The sequence below is a fragment of the Pteropus vampyrus genome, unplaced genomic scaffold, assembly GCF_000151845.1.
Source record: "Pteropus vampyrus isolate Shadow unplaced genomic scaffold, Pvam_2.0 Scaffold50, whole genome shotgun sequence".
Classification (NCBI taxonomy): Eukaryota; Metazoa; Chordata; class Mammalia; order Chiroptera; family Pteropodidae; genus Pteropus; species Pteropus vampyrus.
Genome location: NW_011888831.1, coordinates 2,793,199 through 2,814,152, shown reverse-complemented (window position 1 = coordinate 2,814,152; position 20,954 = coordinate 2,793,199). Strand labels below are relative to the sequence as shown.

The 20,954-nt window shown below is 53.3% G+C and overlaps 2 protein-coding genes across 4 annotated transcripts in view; both read right to left on the bottom strand.

Moving 5' to 3' along the window:
* Window positions 1-900, bottom strand: part of CAMKK1 (calcium/calmodulin dependent protein kinase kinase 1) — a 26,756-nt gene extending 25,856 nt beyond the window's left edge. Inside the window, exon 1 of one of the 3 annotated variants that reach the window (XM_011359794.2) lies at window positions 787-900. The gene's annotated coding sequence lies outside the window, so the exon portion shown is untranslated. The remainder of the gene's footprint in view (window positions 1-786) is intronic. The other 2 variants (XM_011359793.2, XM_011359795.2) reach the window with 2 other exon arrangements.
* A 4,390-nt stretch (window positions 901-5,290) lies between these two features.
* On the bottom strand, window positions 5,291-20,164 carry P2RX1 (purinergic receptor P2X 1). Its single transcript, XM_011359792.2, has 12 exons — window positions 19,599-20,164; window positions 11,315-11,462; window positions 10,968-11,039; window positions 10,466-10,535; window positions 10,113-10,209; window positions 9,717-9,797; window positions 9,324-9,465; window positions 7,526-7,653; window positions 6,985-7,075; window positions 6,515-6,580; window positions 6,040-6,141; window positions 5,291-5,914 (listed from the first exon to the last, which is right to left on the bottom strand). The coding sequence occupies exons 1-12, from the start codon at window positions 19,733-19,735 to the stop codon at window positions 5,849-5,851; spliced, it is 1,200 nt and encodes a 399-aa protein (XP_011358094.1). The 5' UTR covers window positions 19,736-20,164; the 3' UTR covers window positions 5,291-5,848.
* Between the last annotated feature and the right edge of the window lie 790 nt (window positions 20,165-20,954).

The following is a 20,954-nucleotide window of genomic DNA, read 5'->3' as shown; positions in this document are numbered from 1 at the left end:
CTTCCCTACACAACCCTGTACCCTTAAGGCACACACACATCCATCCTGGATAGGCACACGCCGATGTCCGCGTGACCCGCCCTCACACAACACTCCATTCCTCTAATGCACACCCCTCCACACACAGGCACACTCCTGTGTCCACGTGACACACGCACACCCGCCTCCAAAACACCACACACAGGTCCCCGCGCACGTGTGCGCCTTCTGAGCCACCAGTTCTGTGCCCCTGCGGCCCCAGAAGCCCCAGAAGCCGCAATGCCCGCCTCCGCCGCCCCCCACTACCCGCGCCCCAGCCAGGGGAGGACAGCGCAGCTAAAGCCACGCGCCTCATCAGTTCCATTCATCCCCCGCCTCCCACCCTAGCTCTTGAAGTAAGACTCAGGGGAGGGCCGTGTGGGTGGAGCGCTCAGCGCAGATCCACACGTGGGTGCACCCGTCTGGGCCCACTCCGCATAGACACCACCAAGAGCTGGGGCGGGGGTGGGTAGTGCGTCGGGTATGGACGCAGTCCCGCACACTAGAGCTGGGGAAGGGATGCAGATGGTGAGGCGCCCGCATAGATGCGGTCCTGTTTGCCAGCGCAGACAGAAGCAGGTTCCGGGAGGCACCCGGTAGAGCCGGCCCCAGGCATAAGGGGGAGGATCCTCGCACGTTCGAGGTCCCGGCTGCCCTCGTAGACTCTGCCTCGCAGACCATCCCTCTCCCCTGCAGGCTCCCAGCGGACGTCCAGGCGTTCGTCCCCTCTGGTTCCCTGACCCAGGTTCCGTCCCCGCAGGCCCCTACCTCGGCGCCCGGCGACAGTCTCGGCGGGCCGGCGGGCGGCCAGGCTCGCTCCCGCGGCGCGCGCCCCGCCCCGCCTGCCTAGCCCGGGCCCGGATCGCCGAGCTCAGACCGCCGGCGCCGCGGCTCCGGGCAGCTCTCGCTTCCCCGCCCTCCGCCGCGCCCGGCCCACGCTCATTGGCCAGGCCGCGCGGCTCCCCTGGCGCCACCCAATCAGAGCCCGAGACTCTCGCCCGGCTCCTGGAGGGGTGGGGCCGCGGCAGGCTGGCGGCTCCGGAGGGGCCCCTCCCCTTGCGGCGGGGCCGGGCCTTGTCACGCCCCCGACGCCCTACTGAGGGCTGCCTGGGATACCCCAAAGCCCTCCAGGTTGCGGCATGAGCCTCTTAGCTGGGTCTGGAGGGTACGGGTGCTTCTCCCAGGAAACCCTTTGTCCCCAGCATTTCGGCCTGGCCGGGGCAAGAGAGCCCCTCCCCGGGGAGGAGAGTTGAGACGAGGTGCGTACTAGGGGAGGAGCAAGGCAAGGCGAAATTGGATACGGAGGATGGGGTCGAGGCCGAAGGCGGGGGAGAAAGGCCTTGAATGGCAGTCAGGAGGTTAGCCATCTGCTGGGTGGTAATAAGGGAGAAGCTTTCATGTTTGGAGAAGGGCTCTGTGAGCAGGCGGTAAGAATGGCCTAGCTGGGCCAAAGGGAATGGAGAGGACGCCACAGGACGACCTGACCTTCACAGTGGTTGTTCCTGGGGACTCTGCCCCCAGTCTCTCGCTTAGCGAACTTACCAACTCTTGATTCAGTTACATTAAGATCTCCACTTGTGAATCCTTCGGCACCTCACTCCACCACTTGCCCAAGAGAGAACCACATATCACTTCCTCAAACCTGGCCTCTTGTATCCCTGTCTCCATCTGGAACCAGAAACCTGGGAGTTATCATAGCCTATAGTTTTCCTGCCCTAATCAGTCGATCACCAAACCCTGCCCATGCTTTCTCCTAAATATCCCTGGAATCCAACCACTAATCTTCACCTCTCTGTTCCTCCCTTAATTCAGGCCACCATCATCTTGCACCTGGATTGCTACTGCAACCTCTTCATTGGCCTCCCATCCCTATCTAGTCTCATCACCCCACCCCATCTGACAGCCAGAGCAGTCTTTCAGAAACACAGGTCGAACGAGTCAGCTTCTGCCTAGGAATCTTACATAGCTCACCAGTACCCTGGGAATAGGTCTAGTCAAACCCTCCATGACCTCAGTCCTAACCACCTGCCTGTCTAACTCCTTTCAGGACTTGGTTCAATGTCCATCTGCCAGGAACTCTTCCCTCTCATCTTGCTGCCCAGTGTAGATTAGCAGCCCCTCCTAGGGCTTCGTTATGAGTATCTGTTTACCTGCTTGTTCCACTTCTGGACTGGGAGCTCCTTAAAGCCAGGGATTGTGCCTGATTCATCCAGCACATAGCCTGACACATTGCGTAGGTGCTCAAAAAGTGTTTGTCGAATGACTAACTAATTGGATATGGTAATTAGGGAGTTGGATATGTGGGGTTGGAGTTCAGGAAAGAGGGCTGGGCCAGCAAGACAGTTTTGGAAGTTGTCAGAAAGGACCCATAGTTGTAAGTAGAACCATAGGGAGAGGGTAAGATAACTCACAGCAAATAAAACGGGACAAGAACAGAACACTCACTTTTTTTTTTCCCTTCTTTAATTCTCCGCCCCCCTGCCCCCCCCCGCACTACCCCCTCTGACCTATGGATGTTGCTGTTTCCCCTTAAGAACTGGATCTCTGAAGGCAGGGTGTCTCCTCTCACACGCTCGCAGCATGCACTGGAGGCCTGGCACCCCCAGCACACCCCAGGGGCCTGGCGTACCTGGGGCCTGGCACACCTGGGGTATGGTCCGTGGGGGGTGAACCCAGGCCCTTCTGCGTATAAAGCAGACGTGCTAACCACTAAACTATGGAGTCACCCCCCAAAACGCTCACTTTTAAAGGGGAAAGATTTCTGTAACAGGTAGGATCAGTTTTGACTTAGGTAACAGAAATTCCACTTAAGAGCCTCAGGGAAGACAGTCCTGGGCTGGTATGTCAGCTGCGCTCCACAAAGACCTCCCAAATGTGGCTCTTTCCACTTACTGCTCCAGCAACCTCTGGGTTTGACACTTGTCCTCATGGTTCAGGGTGGCAGCTCATCACATATGAGCTCCAGCTATCACATATGCATTCCAAGCAGTGGAATGAAGACACAGATGAAAACAAAGAATCTACACCAGCTCTTTTTTAATGAAAGTTCCCAGAAGGTCTCACATGACACTTTCACATACATCCCATTAGCTAAAACTTAGTCACATGACCAGACCCAGCTGCAAGAGGAGGCTGGGATTGCAGCTTTCATTCTAGGCAGCCACATACCCAGCCAAGAACCAAAGGTTATACCACTGCAGAGAGAATGGATATCCAGGGACAACTAGCTGACTCCACCATTGAAAGAGAGGATAGAGCACTACTATGTGCCAAACTCTGTGCTAGGCACTTTCATATCTTACTCCAATCTGAGTAAAGGCTATTATTATCCCTGACTCAAAGAGGAGTCTTGGAGAGTTAAGCAACTTGTCCAAGGACACACAGTGACTTGTGGCAGAGCTTCAGTGAAAGCCTGTCTTTTCCCTACATAGTGCTGGCTGGAAAATTAGGAGAGGGTGGGTCCTAAAAGCTGCTGGAAGAAAATCTTTCAACAAAAGAGGGCTTGGTCAACAGTGTCAGATACGGACAGGCCAAGCAGGATATAGTCGAAGTGTCTGCTTAGATTTGGCAACAAAGGTGCTCCTGGTAACTTGGCAAGGGCATCTAGGAGAAGCGGAGGTGGGGCTGGAGGCCAACCGCAGAGGGTGGGACACATAGGAAAGTGTAAACTGGTCTTTCTGGAATGTTAGCAGTGAAAGTAGAGCAGACAGAGCTGCAGGGGAACATGAGCCTGGAGGAGGCAGAAGAAGGGAACAAATACAGGAGTGGGAGAGAGAAGAGGCAGTCTCTGCTGGGAGGTCTCTGGGTTGGGTAGAAGTGTTGGATACAAAGAAAGACTTCTCTACTTATTCAGGAGGGAAGCGGGCAGGAGGTGCAAAAATAGGTAGGTCTGGAGAAGAAAGAAAAGGAAGGAGAGGAAGTTCCTGTCTTGTAAAATCTGAAGGATGGTTCTTGGCAAGGAAAGAGGGCAGAAAGCCAAGGGTCTGAGGGAAAAAGGAGGGGCTAGCCTGTGCTGTCCAACTTGGTAGCCACTAGCCATGTGTGGTCATTTAAATTAATTAAAAGTTAATAAAACATTTCATTCCTCAGATGTACGCATCACATTTTAAGTCCTCAGTGGCCACATGTGATTAGTGACTACTATATCTGGCAGCACAGATGTAGAACATTTCATCATTGCTGTTGGACAGCACTGATCTAGACAGAGCATGGTGCCCAGAGACCCTGCCTGGCTGTAAGTCCAAACTGGAGGTCATGCCCACAGCAGGGCCCCAGAAGAATCCTCCCATACTGTCTTCATTTAAGACCTTCCTTCCCTCTTTAGGATTCCCTCAGATCTCCTTCCTGGGACAGCCAACCGCTTCCTCACTTCTGCTTTCATGAGGCTGCTCCTGAGGCTCTCTGCCTATCCCAGTGCCAGGACTCCTACAGCATGGGAAGGGCTTGCGGAAGGATTGGGAAGAGCTACAATGCTCAGGGTTGTGCCAGGACAGTAGGAGCCCATGGATAGAGGTGAGCTGACCCCCAGCACTGACTCCACTGGGCTCAGGGCAAAGCATCGGCTCAACACCACCCAACAACAGATCCAGAAGGACCTCAAAGATTGCTCAATTTAACACCACATTTCACAGATGGGAACACTGAGTTTCAGAGAGAGCTGGGAAGAAAGTGCAGAAGGCAGAGGTTTGTCCTCATTCCTTTACTTGTACTCCACCCTTTGCTTTCCCCAGACCTTGTGTTCAGACAGAGCTGGGAGCTGGGGCTAGGCCACAGGTAAGGAGCCCAGGATTAGACCAAAGCTCCCACCTGACCAGAGGTAGCTGAATAAGATTGATGGCTAAAGGGGATGTCTCAGCCTGATATGCTTGGGGAGAAGCATTTCCTATGGAAGTGACGTGGCATCGACCAGGTATCTGTGCTTGGGGGAGTAGATGTGTTCAGATGGTTGTGTCTACAGGGCCCAAGCTGGTCAAACGTGTGGCTAGGAGGGGGATATGCATTTGGGTGAGTGTGCACGAGACACCTTGTGGCTTCTGAGCACACCATAGACCTGCTCACTACTGGCACCTGCCGGGTGATGCCGGCCCAGGCTAAGTCTGATACCTGATGTGGAGCAGCAACAGGTCACAGCAACAGGAGCATTTTAAAAATAGGTCCTTAAAATTGCCTGGGGAGTTTGCTGTCCTTACAGATCATATGACCAGCTCCGGAGATTCTGGTTCAGGAGGTCTAGGATGGGCCCAGGTACCTGCACAGTTGATAAGCTCCCCAGGGAAACCTGAGACTAGTAAGAAACAGGGCTCAAGCAGAGCTATTCAATAGAACTTTCTATGGTGCTGAAAATGTCCTGTGCGGTCTAACATGGCAGTCACCAGCCACATATGTTTACTTAGCAGTTGTAATGTGACTAGTTTGAGGAACCAAAGTTTTTATTTTATTTAATTTTAATTTTACTTTAAATAATCACCCATGGCTAGTGGCCACCACATAGGAGAGCACAGGTCTAGAGATATGAGACAGTGGCATGGATGAGGGCCCAGAGAGAGAAGCACAAAGCTCCAGTATAGGAGTGTGAGAGAGGCCCCGCCCAGCCACAGCCCTTCCACACCAGGAGAGGCTGAGGCTGGGGTGAGGTTCTCTTGACAAGGTGCAGAGTTGGAGCCAGAGCTCAAAATTGTGCAAGTCTCTCCCAGTGTCCACCATGAACTGTCGGCAACCCAGTGTCTGCCTAGCTGAGAGGGCGAGAGAGTTCCTGAGGAGACCCCTCTGCTCTGGCTGGGACCCCATCAGGGTCTCACGCTGTGTCCAGTCAGGAGTTGAGGGCTGAGGGTCAGGATGTCTTCATGTTTTCCTGCAGGCCCAGGGTGGAGCTGGTGGCTGCGGGGTCATGCTCACCCTGTGGGAGCATTGAGGGTAATAAAAGTCAGCCAATAAAAGTCAGCCTCAGGGGAGCGGCTGGCTCCCCACCACAGACACACTGCCCGACCTCTCTGAAGGGCCCAACTCAGGGAGTTCTCTTACCGCCTCTGGCCTCATGTCCTCCGCATACTTGAACTTCTTTTGCTTGTAGTAGTGCCTCTTGGGCAGGATGTGGAGCAGCAACAGGTCACAGAGAACTGTGGCCTGGGGACAGGAAGGTGGTGGATAGAGCATGGGAATCTGGGAGCAAGGACAGAACCCTCCACATCCCACCTCAGTCCTAACTGACTTTTGGGGCCTGGCTGAATCCTGCCCTATCCAGACCTCAAGTCTCAGAGGATGGGGAAGTACTGCAGGCCCCTCGGGAGACAAACACCATCCCATTCCACCTCTGTCCTGCCCCAGCTCTGGGCCTTGGTTTCCTCAGACATACTGTGGGTCTAGGAGGGGTGGGGTCAGCTCAATAAGGATGAACAATTATGGTCAAGTTATAGAGTGAGAGACTTGTTGCTGATACTGATGTGGGGGAGAGGAGGGACTGACCCCAGCACAGTGATCCCATGTCGCCAGCACTTACCACCCCAAAGATGCCAATCCCAGAGCCAATGGTAGTCATTGTGGGGATGATGTCAAACTTCCCAGCCTGGTGGCAGGACCCAGGAGAGAAGGGTTAACAGTCAGAAAAGGTCTGGTTGAAAAGGCCTTCCTTAGAAGCCATAAGGCCAGGCCTGGGGCAAGGGGGCCAACCCCTCCCACTGTCAGCTGGCCCCACAGCCTGCTGCCAAGGGTCTGGTTCCACATGGCAACTCAGCTTCTTGTAAGGCTTTGACCTTGACTCTGCCTCCCTGGACACAGGGAGATAGTGGAGGAGGTACAGTCACAGGCTGGAAGCCTTGCCCTCATTGGTCCCCAGGGCTATCTGTTATTAGAAATAGAACTGCTGGATGAAGCCTATCCAACTTCCTGTCATCTTTAACCACAGATGCCTAATAGGCACTTACAGGATCCAAGAATGTGCCTCTGGCTGCTGCTCGCACTGACACTTACCTTGCCATCCACGAGGATGTCAAAGCGAATCCCAAACACCTTGAAGAGGTGCCGGTGGTTGGTCCTATTCTCGACGAAGTGCCTGGCAAACCTTGGGGAAGAGGTGAAGTTGGAGGGAGATGACAGAGAACTATCTTGGGTTGGGAGTTTACAGAGCATCGGGGATACAGTGTCCCTTAGAGATCTATAAGGACAGCCCTACGTCCTCCAACATTATATAAGGGGGAGCCATAGGTAGGATCCCAGACCTCATTCGAGGAATGCAGTACTCAACCCCCACCCTGACCCCTGATGTGAGCAATTCCCCCAACCAATCCTGGCCAGGTGGGCCTCAAGGTGACTGAGAGCCAGGGGCAGGGGCTCAGGGCTCCAAGGTCTTGCTCCCTGCTGGCTTCCTGCTTGTCCAATCCCAGGAGGTCAGGAGCTGCCCAGGCTCTTCCGCTCCCCTCCCAGGGACACTTACTTGGCCCAGAGGGTTCTGGGAATAGGAAAGCCCACAGGATCCCAAGGAAGGGTGCACTGATAGAGGTCTGACAGGCACCTGAAGTTGAAGCCTTGAGACAGATTTTTCTCCTCATACAGCCCGTGGAACTCATAGATGGGTTTGCAGTGTCGTACGTTCCAGTCCAGGTCACAATTCCAGTCAATGGTGATGCCCACCACCCCGCCCTGCCAAGGACACAGGCATGTAAGATCTGGAGTTTCAGGATTAAGAAGCAGCTGTCTTGCAGCTGGTGTCAGCATTCTCTTGAAGGTTTTTTATCTTGAGAAGAGATACTGAGAAGCTGCTTCAGAGTCGAGGTCCTGTCACCCTCTCTGGCTCTATCTCCCGCCCATCACACTCCGGCTTTCTGACTATTTCTATAATACATCAACTTCTTCCTACTTCAGGGCCGTTGCACATGCAGTTCCCCCGGTTCCTCATAAGGCTGGCTCTTTCTCATTCTTTGGTCACTTCTCCTAAGAGGCCTTCCCTGACCATCACCCTAGTCTAAAATATGTTCCTGTTATTTCCCCTGTGTTTTTTTCTGGAACACGTGTCACTTTTAATCATATTTTATTTTGTGTGATTATTTATTAACCCATCTCTTCCAAGACCATAAGCTCCATGAGGGTGGGGCTTATTCACTGATTCTTGATTTCTTAGCACAAGTCATAGTGTGGGAGGCAAGTGAATAGTTGTTGAATTAAAGAATGAGTCTATAGAGACATGGGCTTGGAGAAGAAAACTTGAGAAAGCGAAGCTCCTCCAGTCCAGGCAAGGATCAGGGACAGGCGGGGGTGGGCTGGGCAATGGAAGTGTTGAGAAGTGGTCAGAACAGGTGAGGAGCTGGACAACTAGGCAGGAAGCTGGTACCTGTAGATGGTGGTGATGAGTGAGAAGTTCCCAGTGGGGGAGGCATGGAGATTTTTAGGAACAAGGAGGTCTATCATTCAGCTTTCTGGTCCTGTGTGTTGCTACAGTATAAACCCTCTCCAGGAGTGGGCAAACTGAGGCCCGAGGCCTGAATGTGTTTACCTGTTGCCTGTGGCTGCTTTTGCCCTCCTGCAGCTGACCTGAGTAGTTGGAGCAGAGACCACATGGCCTGCAGAGCTGAAAATACTTACTCTCTGGCCCTGCTCTAGACAAATGTATTGTGAATTTGTGTGTGTATGTGATGTCATAGAAAAGGGGCTGATTCCATCCCTGAATAGGCATTGCAGGAACAGGATAATAAAGACTACATGGGAACTTGTACATTGAGTTGCCATGTGCCAAGCAGTACAGAAGTGCTGTCCCATGCATGAACTCAATTGATCCTCAAGACAACGCCATGAGACAGGTACTATATTATTGCCTCCTCTTTGCAGGCACAAAAGCTCAGGTACACAGAAAGTAAGAGACTTTCTGAGGTCACATTGCTCCTTAGGGGCAAAATTGGAATTTAAACCTAGTCAGACAGGTCTGTGCTGCTTATGAGGTACTGCTTCTCTTGGAACCCCAGGTGACTGTGTGGATCTCGGCCTCTGGAATTCCCAGGATTTCGCAGGGTCATGGGCCATGGGATTTAAGCTGCTTTTATCTAATACTTTAAAAACAGTGAGACCTCGGCAAATGTCCAGGTGACAACATCTGCCCACATCCATTCATTCTGGACACCTCCTCTGTGCCAGGTCCATGCTAGACTGTGCTAAAGACACAGACCTGACCCTCAGGGGCTCCCAATATTAGGGGATAGATCCAAACATATACTCAGCCCACACCAGGGAGACTGGAGTGGGGATTAACTGGGCCCAAAAAGCTCTTATTGTCCTGATGATCTCGGGGCTCAGCCCTCCCCACTCGCCTGGCACAATACCTTCTCAGCCAGGGTGCTAAAATTCTGTCCTGACTGTTGTACCACGTAGCCGAGATTGAAGACAGGGCACAGCGGGTGTGAGGTTTTATGATACAGGCAGGTCTTCATGTAGGTGGCATTCACCTCCTCCACCAGGTTGCGCCTATGGGACAGAGGGCATTGGCGGCAGCAGTATGCCTGCTGGGACAGTGCCCACCATGCCCTGAAGCTCTAGGGATCCCTCACAGGCTCCAGAAATGCCCCTTCCACAGCCCTTAGAAACTGAAGGCAGCCCACCCCAGGGGCCCGGTCTCTGGAGTGAAATCAGTAGGAGCGGAGGATGACAGAGGCAGTTGAGATCAGCAGGAGCAGCCTCTGGAAGCCACCTGCATTTTGCCCTCTTTTCCCACAAACCTGTTGACCTTGAAGCGTGGAAAACTGATGCTGTTCTTGATGAAGAGAGTGAAGTTCTCGGCTTCTTGGAGAAGGGCAGGGCTGCAGGAGACAAAATTCACTCACCGCCTTCTTCCCATGAGTTCCCCATGTGCCTGCCAGAGATGGCACTGTGTGTGGGAGCCTATGGGATCCTCCTGGGGTCGTGGATGGATGGAGGGATGTGTATACTGTAATGGTGGATTCTCAGTCCCCTTGACCAGGGGCCAGAGGGCTCTCTGGCCTGAGCTCCACAGATGGGATGAAGGTGGAGTTGGAAGAAGGAGGGCCTGATCCTTTCCAGAGCATGGACCCAGATGCCCCTCTGTTTGGGCTTGGGGACTCTGCTCCCAACTTCCTGGAAGGACAGGGCATTACCGTGGGATGTCGTCATCCACTTCCACGGGGCACCAGCCAAAGATCTCACAAGTCTGCACAGTGTTGTTGAAGGCCACACACTTGCCCGTGCGGATGCCTGGAGGGAAGGAGAAACCCCTGGGTGCCCAACCCAAGCTGGGGGTGCAGAGGAGGCCCCCCTATGTCCTACCCCTAGGGCTCCTCATGATGGAGCACCCAAGAGCAGAAGCTTGAACACATAAATGTGGCTGGGTCTGGGACAGGTCCAACCAAGGTCAGGATGGCAGAAAGGGAGAGGGCAGAAAGGACTTTCTGGTGGAGGAAGCCTGAAGCTGAAAGGGCTGTGAAGGGTGACAGGAAGAGGCCAACCTTACCTTGGGCCTTCCTTTCTGCCTTCCCTGGAGTGCAGCCACTGTCATTCTTGCACGTGCCCCCTTCTGGATTCTGGGGGAGGGGAGAGCTGCTAGCCCTAGGTCCTTGGCTAGAGTCCTGAGAAGACACCCTCCACCCCACCAAGGGTCCAGGGAGGGCACAGGGCAGTCTCAGATGCCTTTGAATTGACACCTGTTCAAGGCCTCCTTCACCCAGTGCCCTCCCAGGACCCCTCTAGGCTCATGCCCAGCTGCCCCATTGCTGATGTCAGCTGGCAGGTTGGGTGGGTATTGAGGCTCAGCATCCTGCTTAGCACACAGCTGAGAGAGAAGCCTCAGCACTGCCAGTGGTGGCCTCTTATTTTGTGTAAATCTATGCCCGAAATTCCACCACTGTAGCCCCTGCAGGGAGCCTATCTAGCTTCACCTCCAAAGCCCAGGGAGACCTCCTTTTCCACGTTACTTTCCCCTGTGGGTTGAAGAAGGGGGCATGGACAGTCCTTACCTCTGCACAATAGCCTTGAGTCTGCTGGGGGGTCGCAATAAAATTTGTCATGACCACGAAGGAGCTGTCTCCCTGGAAGCGAGGGACAGGGCTCTGAGCTGGGGGAACAGCCCTGAGAACCCAAGCACTGCCCCAGCAGTCCCTGGAACCCACGTGATACTCTGTACCCCATGACATCAGAGTGGGGTTATATTAATAGGCTGTTTCTGCCTTTCACTCACAGTTAGGGAAACTGAGGCCCAGAGAGAGATAGGAGCTGAACTGATCCCACAGCGAGGCGGAAGAGAGCCCAACCTAATTCTGAGCCAGTCCCTGTCAGTAGAACGAATACACCTGTGTAAGCTCACCTGGGCTGGAAAGACGTAGTCAGCCACGTCCCAGACCTGGGGGCCCAGGCCCGGGAACTGCGTCATAGCCAGACCCTTGAGTTTCACAGACACGCTGCTGATGAGGCCACTGGAGGACTGGTAGCCCTTCTCGTAGACAAAGACCCACCTGCAGAGGGTTGGGGGCAGAAGGGTCATTGAAAGATGGCATGTGTGTATGTGGACCATGGTTAAGCCTTTTCCCTTGCCTTCCCCAGATGCATCTCTGAGCCACTCTCTGCTCCTAAAGGTACATCAGTACAAAGGACAGAGAGCCTCACCTGCCTCCCCCAACTGGCCCATGCTTGAAGTCCTATCATCTTTTCACTATGAAAATACTAATTCCCAGGGAGAAGACTCACTGAAGGACTCTTTCAGATCCTTTTCCAGAGCAGGATTTGCTGGGGCCTGGAAGCCAAGCTTCTTGAACCCCAATCCTCTTTCTAAGAATACTCCATCCTTCCCGAGGTCCTCCCACTTGAGAAACAGCAGAGCATGATGGCCCAAAACCTGGCAGCACATGGCCCCCAGTTGAGGCCCTGTGGGAATGGCCCAGGCTGGAGGCCTCCCAGCTTTCTCGAGAAATTCTGGCCTTCCCTTGCCACCATCAAAACCCCTATTCCTTTGGGTTTTCCACTTTCAATCTAGGAGGTTCAGCCAGGCCCGCCGCCCTTCTAGCTCCAGGCTCGCTAATCAGTGTTCCATCACCTGAGCACCCGTGATGGGCCTGAGGACGGGTACGTGATTTGGGGAGTTTCAACAGTGAGGCCAGGATTTTTCTTGGAATTACTGGGAAAGAGATAGCCTCTTTGCTGGGTGGCTAAGCAAAGTGGCCACAAAACCAAAACTATGGTTAGTCATCATTGCCACCTCATGGAGAGAACAAGAAAGCCAACTCAGAAGAAAGCCAGGCCAGGAAATGGAGAGGGGGAGACTCCTACCATGGTGTTTGAGCACCAGGACCCAGCCATGCCTAAAGCATGAAAAATCTACTTCTGGACTTTTCAGTTGCATGAACTAACAAATTCCCTTCCTCTACGTAAGCCAGTTTGGGTGTGGTTTCTGTTGCTTACACCTGAGAGTCATGGATAACACTTCTCTCCAGGGCAGGGTCCTATTCCTCAGTGAAAGACTCTTCATGGAGATTCATGTGACTCTGTGTGTGTGTCCCTGGTGCCCATCAGAGTGTGCAGCTGTTTATCTCCAGGGCAAATCTGCAAGTGTACCTGTGGCTGTGTCTGACTGTGGGCAGGTGTCTTTATGCCCCCTCACCTCTAGCTCTACCTATACCCCCCAGCCCCCCGCCATCCGCCTGTCCACGCAGAGCTCAAAGCCCCTCGCCTGTGCCTTAGAGCTCAAGCCTGGTAGCAGAATTCTCTAGACCTCTTAGTCCCAGAGTCACTGCTAGCTCTCTAGGGGCTTTGTCCCTGCTCCAGACCCCAGGAAGGCAGCCCACCAATGTCCTCTTCTTACTTTGCATGATCCACTTCTTTCTTTCTCCAAGACCCTCCCCGAGGCTGACATTAGAGCCAAGCCACCCCCACCTTCAAGCTAAAGCATGGTCACTGCTGCCCCCTGCAGGTCCCAGATGGCAACAGGCAAGGCATGACAAAGGCCCTCAATTCTCAGTGTCCAGAGCCTGTCTGACTGCCTCCAGCCCCATCAGGGAGAGTGGGGGCATCATCCAACATCCCATCTTCTTTAGGTTCCTTCCTCCAGGATGGCCTCTGGCTTTATGCCCAAGCTCGAAGGAGCTGTTGGGAAGTGATGTTGGAGCTGCTTCATATTCTGAACTCCCCAGCAGGAGAGGTCACTGACCTCCTTCTTGGCACCCTTAACCCTGGATCCCCGGCAGCATTTGCCAACAGCACCTTCTCACAATACAGATGGGAAAACTGAGGCCTAAGGAGTATCTCTCCCAAGTCAGAGACAGACCCCAGGCTCAGGGCCCACAGCCCAGGACTCTGCCCATCTCCATTGAGTAGCCAGGCATCAGCATGTCTGCCAGAAGCCAAGAGTGCATAACACGGAGGCTGCACACTGAAGCTGATGCAGCCACTTCCAGGCATCTGCACTGTCATCCACCCGGCTGTCAGTCTGGGGGTCAAAGGGAAAAGTCAAATCTGGCATCGATGACCTCATTTCTGATTATGCTAGAATGACCGTGGTGCCAAGCTCACCCCTCTAAAGCCTCGCAGTCGCCACCCTGGGGAGGCTACCAAGGCCTTGATGCCAAAGACTGACATCTTCAGAAATCCCTCCCCTTCCAGAAATTCTCCTTCCCATTCTTTCCATCTCTTCCTTAGCAATACCCTATCCCAAGTCTCTCTTCTCCAGCGGCCCCTCATGGAAGAGGCCACATGGCGAATGGCCAACAGTGTGGCCTCTAAGGACAGAGAGACCGAAGTTCAGGAATCAGCACTGCTACTTATTAGCTATGTGGCTTTAGACTAAAGACTAAATCTCTCTGAGCCCTGGCTTTCTCAGAGATGATGGCACCTACTACAAAGATGCTGTTCATTAAATAAATATAAGCAAGGCCCTCCAGTGCACAACGGTGGCCTGGATCTCGGGAAGAAAAATAATCTAGGTGATTATTTGGGGGACATTCCCATAAGTTCTCCTTAAAGAAATCAGCATGCAGAGGGCACATATTAAATAATCCTCCTATTTTCATGTCTCTACTTCTTCTTCACCAATTCTTCTTTAAATGTCCATCTGCCCCCATCACGCTGGCCTTCATTCTCAGCCCAGGCAGAACCCTCTGTGAGCTGTCACAGACACACTGTACCCTTGGGTTCTATCTCTACTTCTGCACTCTCTCCCGAAATCTAATGCCATATATTCATTTAGTCATTCAACAAATATTTATTTATTCAACTCCTATTATGTGCCAAGCACTGTCCTAGGCACTAAAAATATGGACGTAAACAAAACAAACCAAAATTGTGTGCTCAAGGAACTTATATAAATGTCTATATCTCCCACTGCTTGGTGACACAAATACCTTCCCCCTGCCCTCACTCCCTACCCCAGAGATCTCACAGGTACCTCAAACTTAAGTCAACCCTTTGGAAAACAGTCTGGTAGTTTCTCAAAAGGTTAAACATGGAATTACCATTTGACCCAGCAATTCCAGTCACATACCCAAGAGAACCGAAAACATACGCCCATGCAAAAACTCGCGCATGAATGTTCACAGCATTATTTGTAAGAGGCAAAAGTGGAAACAACCCAAATGCCCATCAATTGATGAGTGGATAATCAAAATGTGGTATATCCATACAATGGAATATTATCAACCATAAAAAGGCATGAAGTACTGATATATGCTACAACATGGATGGACCTTGCAAACAGTATGCTAAATGAAAGAAGCCAGACACGGAAGGCCACATATTATATAATTTTATTTATATGAAATAAAAATAGGCAAAGTAGAATGTGGGAGGGGAAATGGGGAGTGATTGCTAAAGAGTACAGGGTTTCTTTTGGAGTAATGAAAATGTCCGGAATTAGATAGTGGTAATGATAGCACAAATTTGTGATTCTACTAAAAACCACCTGATTGTACATTATTAAAGGGTGAATATTATGATGTGTGAATTATATCTCAAAACAAAAATTCAGTGAGACCAACCTGAATGTCTCATCTCCCCACAGAATTCGTTCCTCAGGTGCCCTCATCATGAAGGATGGTGCAGGACTCACCCTGTCCTCTGGCTCAAAGCCTGGGCATCATCCTCCCACCCTCCCTCTCTTTCATACCCACATGCTTTGAATCCCTCCATTCTTCCTGCCTTCCCTTGGCTTTCATCTAAGGACCCAGAGGTGTTTGTTGTGGGGAGGCTGAGAGGAGCTGAGGCAGATGTTGGGGCAGCTCCAGCATGGGGCTGGGAGGACAGGTTGTGTGGCTGGTGGGACACAAGGTGCAACATAGGCCACAGGCAGGAGTTGACCAGACCTGGCACGTGCTACGAGGCGGAGCAGCCTTAGGGAGGAACAGGACCAGACTCCAGGACTAAGTTCAGAGCTGGGGCCCATGCTGGGAGCTCAGATGTTAATCAACATGCAGTCTACCAACAAGACAGGCTGACGATTTGTGTTTTTAAATTTTTGAATGAGTCGCCAACCTTTGAAAACCGAGAGGTTCTTTTCACCCATAAATTTCAATTTCCCACGGCTCCTGAAAAGTCAGAAACTCTGGCCATGCTGGGCACATGTCCTACTGCAGCAATGATGGGCAGAAGCTGAGCAGTGGCCACACCTGGTGTGGGACTTGCCAAGATGGCGACCTCTGTGTTCCATGCTCACTGCTTCTGCCTTGGCCTCATCCTCTCCTCTCATCACAGCTGTCTTGCCTCTGGCCTCTACCCTGACCCCAGCACCTGTCTGCCCTGGACCGTCCCCGGCTTGACTCCTTTCCGTGTCTCCCATTCGCCTGCAAGAGACAGCCCATGCTCCTCAGCCCAGCATTAATTCGCCTGAACTGAGGTAGGGCTCCTCCTCACCGCTCACCTCCCTTGGCTCCTTTCACGCTCTCCGCCCCCCCACCCCCCGCCCCGACTCTTTTGCTGTTTTTTTCCTGCCCCAGAACCTTTGATCACACTCTGCTTTCCAGCAGGAGCACCTGGACCAGGTGGGCATACAACCGGGTTCCACCAATTAGGGCATTCGTTTCTTGGCCACAATGATGGATTTTGAGATGGGCACATGACCCAACCCCGGCCAGTAAGAGTTGGACCCAGGACTTTTGTTGGAATGCTGGAGAAGAAAATGCTCTTGTGCCCCGGGGGTGACTAAGCTGGTAGGATGGCAGCCTGGAATTGCTGGGGGCCATTTGCCACTATGAGGACAGAGAGCCTACCTGGAATGAAGCTTCCACAAGGGAAAACAGAGCCGAGAAGAGAAGATCCTGGATAGCTTCACTGGAGAACCCAAATGGGACCCACCCAAACTCCTCGTCTCCTAGATGAGAGAGTTAGAACTTGCTCCTCCTGTGGAGGATCTAGTCAGGTCTCAAGCAGACATTGATTTTTCAGTTACATAAACCAATCAATATCCCACCCTTTCTTTTAAATCCAGCTTGATCAGGTGTCTGTCACTAGGAACCAAACGAGTTCTAGCTAATTCATCCTTATCTTCTCGCTCTGCCTTTGCCCACCCTGTACACCATCTCTGTCCCATGGAGCCCAGCATGGCACTAGGCATGGAGAAGATGCTATAGAAATGTCCCCAGATGTGTTTCCCAGGAATAATTTGTATGTGTTTGCATCCTTGGTTGGTGTGCTCCTAGATCCATTTGGAGATGTTAGAAGCACATAATTTTAAGAGCTCTGTGTGGGGGCAGAGGGAAGGGGTGACAATTGAGGTGAGAAGAGGCCCAGGGAGGACTGAGAGGAAACCCCCAGGCCTTCGTTCAAAGTTGGTTCCACCACTGTGTCACCTCCTCCAGGAAGACTTCCCAGGCTTCCCTCCCCAAGCGGCATTCACAAATCCCCTTAGGACTCTCCCGTGTGCTGCAGCTAGACTTTTTTCTTCCCTAGTCAGGGCCATGTCTCAGCACACCCCTTGTATGGGCCTGCTAGATCATGGAGATCAGCTCCACTACCTCCACACCTCCGGTCATCGAGAGCTCTAACTACAAATGAACCACCATAATTTGAGTCAAAATTGTCTTTGCTCAGCTGGGTAGGGCCTCAGGCCCACCTGCTCCCTCCACTTGCCCTGGACTCCCTGGAAGAGAGAGAACGCAGCCTCAGTTCCCCTCCTTGGAATCTGTTCAGGTTCTCGGCATCTCAGCCTCTCTGCCTCTGTAACTCTTTCTCTCTACGTCTAAGTCTCACAGCCCCTTTCTTCATCTGAACGGCTGTACTCTAATGTCTGTCCCTCTGTCCAATTCCGTCTCTGTGGCTGCCCATCTCCCACCTGGGCTTTGCCTCTGTCTCTGGGGTCCAGGAGTCTGGCTCTTTTCCTATGCTCCACTCTGTTCCCCTGCAACACCCACAGGACCAGACATTCTGACAGACAGGGGCCTTGGAAAGAGGTGTGTGTGTGTGTGTGTAGGGGGTGGTAGTTAAAGGAAGTTCATCCTTCCTCAGGAAAAAGAAACTATTGAGCCTGGGTGAAACATATTTAGAGGGGTTCCCCCACCTCTGCTCCATGGAACAGTTAGAAAACTGAGGCTTGAAAGAGAAAGACCAAGTCTAGGCTGATTTCAGTCTGCAACTGTGGGCACCTAGAGGACCAGTCAGTGCAGCTGTGGGCAGTGGCCAGACGAGGGCGCCAGAAACAACAGGGGTCACAACTCAAGCTGAGGCGCAAGCCTGGGCTTCAGGGTGGGGTTGGGAGGTGTTACAAGGGACCTTGCCTTCCGTCCTCTGATAGGAGCAGTCAGTCCCCTTCCTTGCGTATGTTTTCCTTCCAGGGTATCAAGGCCGACTTTGGAGCCACACAGCTGGACTGAAATCCTGGTTCAGCCTCTTTCTAGCTGTGAGATCCAGGCTACATCACTCAGTATTTCTGACCCTCACCAACGCGGAGGAGGCCACGACCATTTGGAAACTGAGTAGACTATCTTGAGAAGGAGGGAAGGGAAGGAAGGAGGGAGTGAGGCTCCCATCACTGGAGGCATACATTCAGGACTATATGTCGGCTTAGAGCATAAGCTGCAGCTGGGGGTGGGACGAAAGGACAGACCCTTTCCCTTTGACAGTCTGTGACAAACACAGAAGAGGGCCCTGGCTCTGCTCTTAGAGCTGATGCGAAAGCAGACATAGGGAGCCATAAGGGCCACAGTGCAAACAACATTCTCCCAGCCTCTCCAGGTGGGGGGTGGGCAAGCAACCTCTTCCCTAGAGGGTCAGGAGAACCACTAATGGTGGACTTTTAGGCCCATCCTGTGCCTGGCATCACAGCATCAGCGCCCCATTAGAGACGTCATCAGAGCCCTTGTGAGGTGGGAAAGGAGAAGGCAGAGCCAAGGCCCCAGGGGCCGGGAGGCCTCAGTTCTAACCAGGACTTGCAGCTGACCTCTCTGAGCCTCAGTTTCCCTCACAAGCTCAAATGACATTGCGGATATGTAATTGGTTTTTGAATAGGAGGGAGGTAGAGGCTGAAAAGTATCAGCGAGCTGGGTCCTGGCCCTGGCTCCACCTGAGTAGCTCTGAGATCTTAGAGGCCAGGCTGTTTTGGATGCCAGAGGCCCTGGGGGAACCAGAACTCCGTTCAGCCTTCCTGAGCCCCAGTCAGCAGTTCTGGTTTTGTCCTACAGCAAAAATAAGGACATGGAGACCAGAGGGGCAGGGCCCTCAGAATCACACATAAATTCCGTGGCCTTGGGGCCTCCAGGAGCCCTTTGCAGAGTCACTTGTTAGTGGATACGGTGCTCCCCCTCACACACACACAGGGGCACATGCATCAGGCACCCAGCCACCTCAGTCATAGGGCATGCGCATGTGGGCACTCAGCCCCAGGGACACACCCAGCAGCCACACCTATTGGGCACCCAGACCCATGAGGGCACATATACCCACGCAGAGCTCTAGGTGTGGCGCACATACATCCGCCCATCACACACACATGTGTACTCACACAAGCACACAAGTGTGCAAAACCCTGCCAAGCCTGTCTTGGCTCCCAGGACAGCCAGACTGCTTCAGCCCCTGTACTCCTGGGACAACAGGACAGGTCCCAAGATGCCCAGAAAAGAGATGTCATCCCTGAAACCAGAATGACCCCCAACCTGTGCCCGACATGTTCCCATTAAGGCACCAAGTATTCCAAATTTGAGGGTTTCTCGGCTCTGGGGATCTCAAATATCCTGAGATGCTTCTCATTTAGGCAGGCAGGTGGGAGCAGGGCCTGTCAGATGGGGTATATCTCTTAATATGGGCCTGGCTTGGCTGGGAAGTCAGAGGCAGAGGGACTCTGGCTGTGGCTCACTGGGGCCCTGGCCTCTGAAGCCACTCGCCACCTGAGGGAACCCTTAACAGTGAGTCAGTTCCTTAGAACCCAGCGGCTTTGCCTCTTGTTTGCCAGATGACCCAGGGCAGGGCTTGCCCTTTCTGCCTCAGTGTTCCTATCTTGACAGTGAGTTAGCCGGCTTCCATTCCTTCTCAACAGCACCATGGGTTGTCAGGAAGGATGACAACCAATGGAGAGAAAGAGGGGCTCCCTGGGGTCATGGGGTACATCCCAGAGCCTGGAGGACAGGCCCAGGTTGGGGGCTGGTATAAGAGGGCAGCAGGGAGGGGCCCAGACTCACCCAACAACGTAGACCAGAACCACGAGCTGGATCAGGCGGAAGATGACGCCCACCTTCTTGTTGCGCACGAGTACCATTCGGGGAGTGTCATACTCAAAGAAGAAGGCGGTCAGCTCATCCTGGAGCCGCCGAGCCATAGTGGACCAGGCTGAGAGCCAAGAGCTGAGCCCCTGCACAGCTCTTGCTCTCTAGCTGAGCCAGACGCCAACACCCACGTCTACAGCAGAGCTTCTAGGGGCTTTCCAGCCCCTTACGAAGGGCAGGGCAGGGCAGGTGGGACCAGAGGTCAGGAGTCAGAGGTCAGTTGGAGGTGCTTGGGTTAGAAGGGAGAATCTTTGGGTGATCAGAGCAGCTCTTGGCCCCTGGCAGGCAATGAACTGTAGGCCAGCCGTGCCTGTGGACAAATAAATTCCCAAAGATAGATGGGGGTGGGGCTGGTAGGGCCACCCAGGCCCAGCCCCTCTGTCCCTCCTGGCTCCGCCTGGGCCCTGCTGGGCCTCCGGAAACAGAAACTGTTGGCAGGAAACCACCGGCCACCCGTCACAAGGCAAAGATAAAGCTGTCAGCCCCCCACGAACCTGGCAGAACAGGGCTGGGGGCTCGGGCCAGGGCCTGGGTGGAGTGGCCTCAGGCTGTAGCCTTCCTCAAACCAGGGACCCATCCCATATCCAAACATCCTCCCCACCCTACCTCTGCCCTAGATGTGGAGCTCAGCCCCTGGGGGCCTCCAGCCAGAAGGGCGGAAGAAAGAGGGCTGCTCCTGGTACAGCTGCCTGTCACTTCCCAACCTGTGGCAGGAGCCCCCACTCCTGCTCTTGTAGTCCACCTTCCATCCACCTGCTCCCTGAGTTCAAACCTGGCCTGTGCAAAATCAACCTCAGCATCAGGCTAGCATCTCCGTTTCTTGACCTCTCCTCCCCGACCATCTGTCCTGTCCAAGTCACACCTCTACCTCCCTGAAAAGAGAAGAGGGAGTCAGGTGCCCAGACAAGGCAAGGGCCACATCTGTAACACATTACCATCGGGCTCCTTGAGACACAGCTGGGAAAAGCTGACATCAGACGGCCTCGTTTACCATCCCTGGCTCTGCCACTTGCTTCCTGTGGGGCCTTGGGTAAGCCGCCTGTTCTCCCTGTGAAATAGGGAGGATAATGGGATTTTCTTCATAGGTAGAGGCCTCGGGAGGAAGATGTCCTGACAACACTGATGACAGAGAACTTGAGGCCACTATTGAGCTTGGGATACAGCCCCTCTGTAGCCCGTGTCCTCAACCCCAATCCAAGCCCTAAATGCAGGGATCCCCAGGGTTAGGGTGGGGTGGGGGTCCCTGCTAGTTCTCAGAGCCCTTAGAGCTGG

What these genes read in the sequence shown, in the direction of transcription:
- P2RX1 (XM_011359792.2), bottom strand. Translation starts at nt 19,735, where the DNA reads ATGGCTCGGCGGCTCCAGGATGAGCTGACCGCCTTCTTCTTTGAGTAT. An exon ending in CTCAAGGCTATTGTGCAGAG is followed by an intron (nt 10,536 to 10,967) that starts GTAAGGACTGTC and finishes CCCCTCCCCCAG; the next exon opens with AATCCAGAAGGGGGCACGTG. An exon ending in CCACGCTTCAAGGTCAACAG is followed by an intron (nt 9,466 to 9,716) that starts GTTTGTGGGAAA and finishes TCTGTCCCATAG; the next exon opens with GCGCAACCTGGTGGAGGAGG.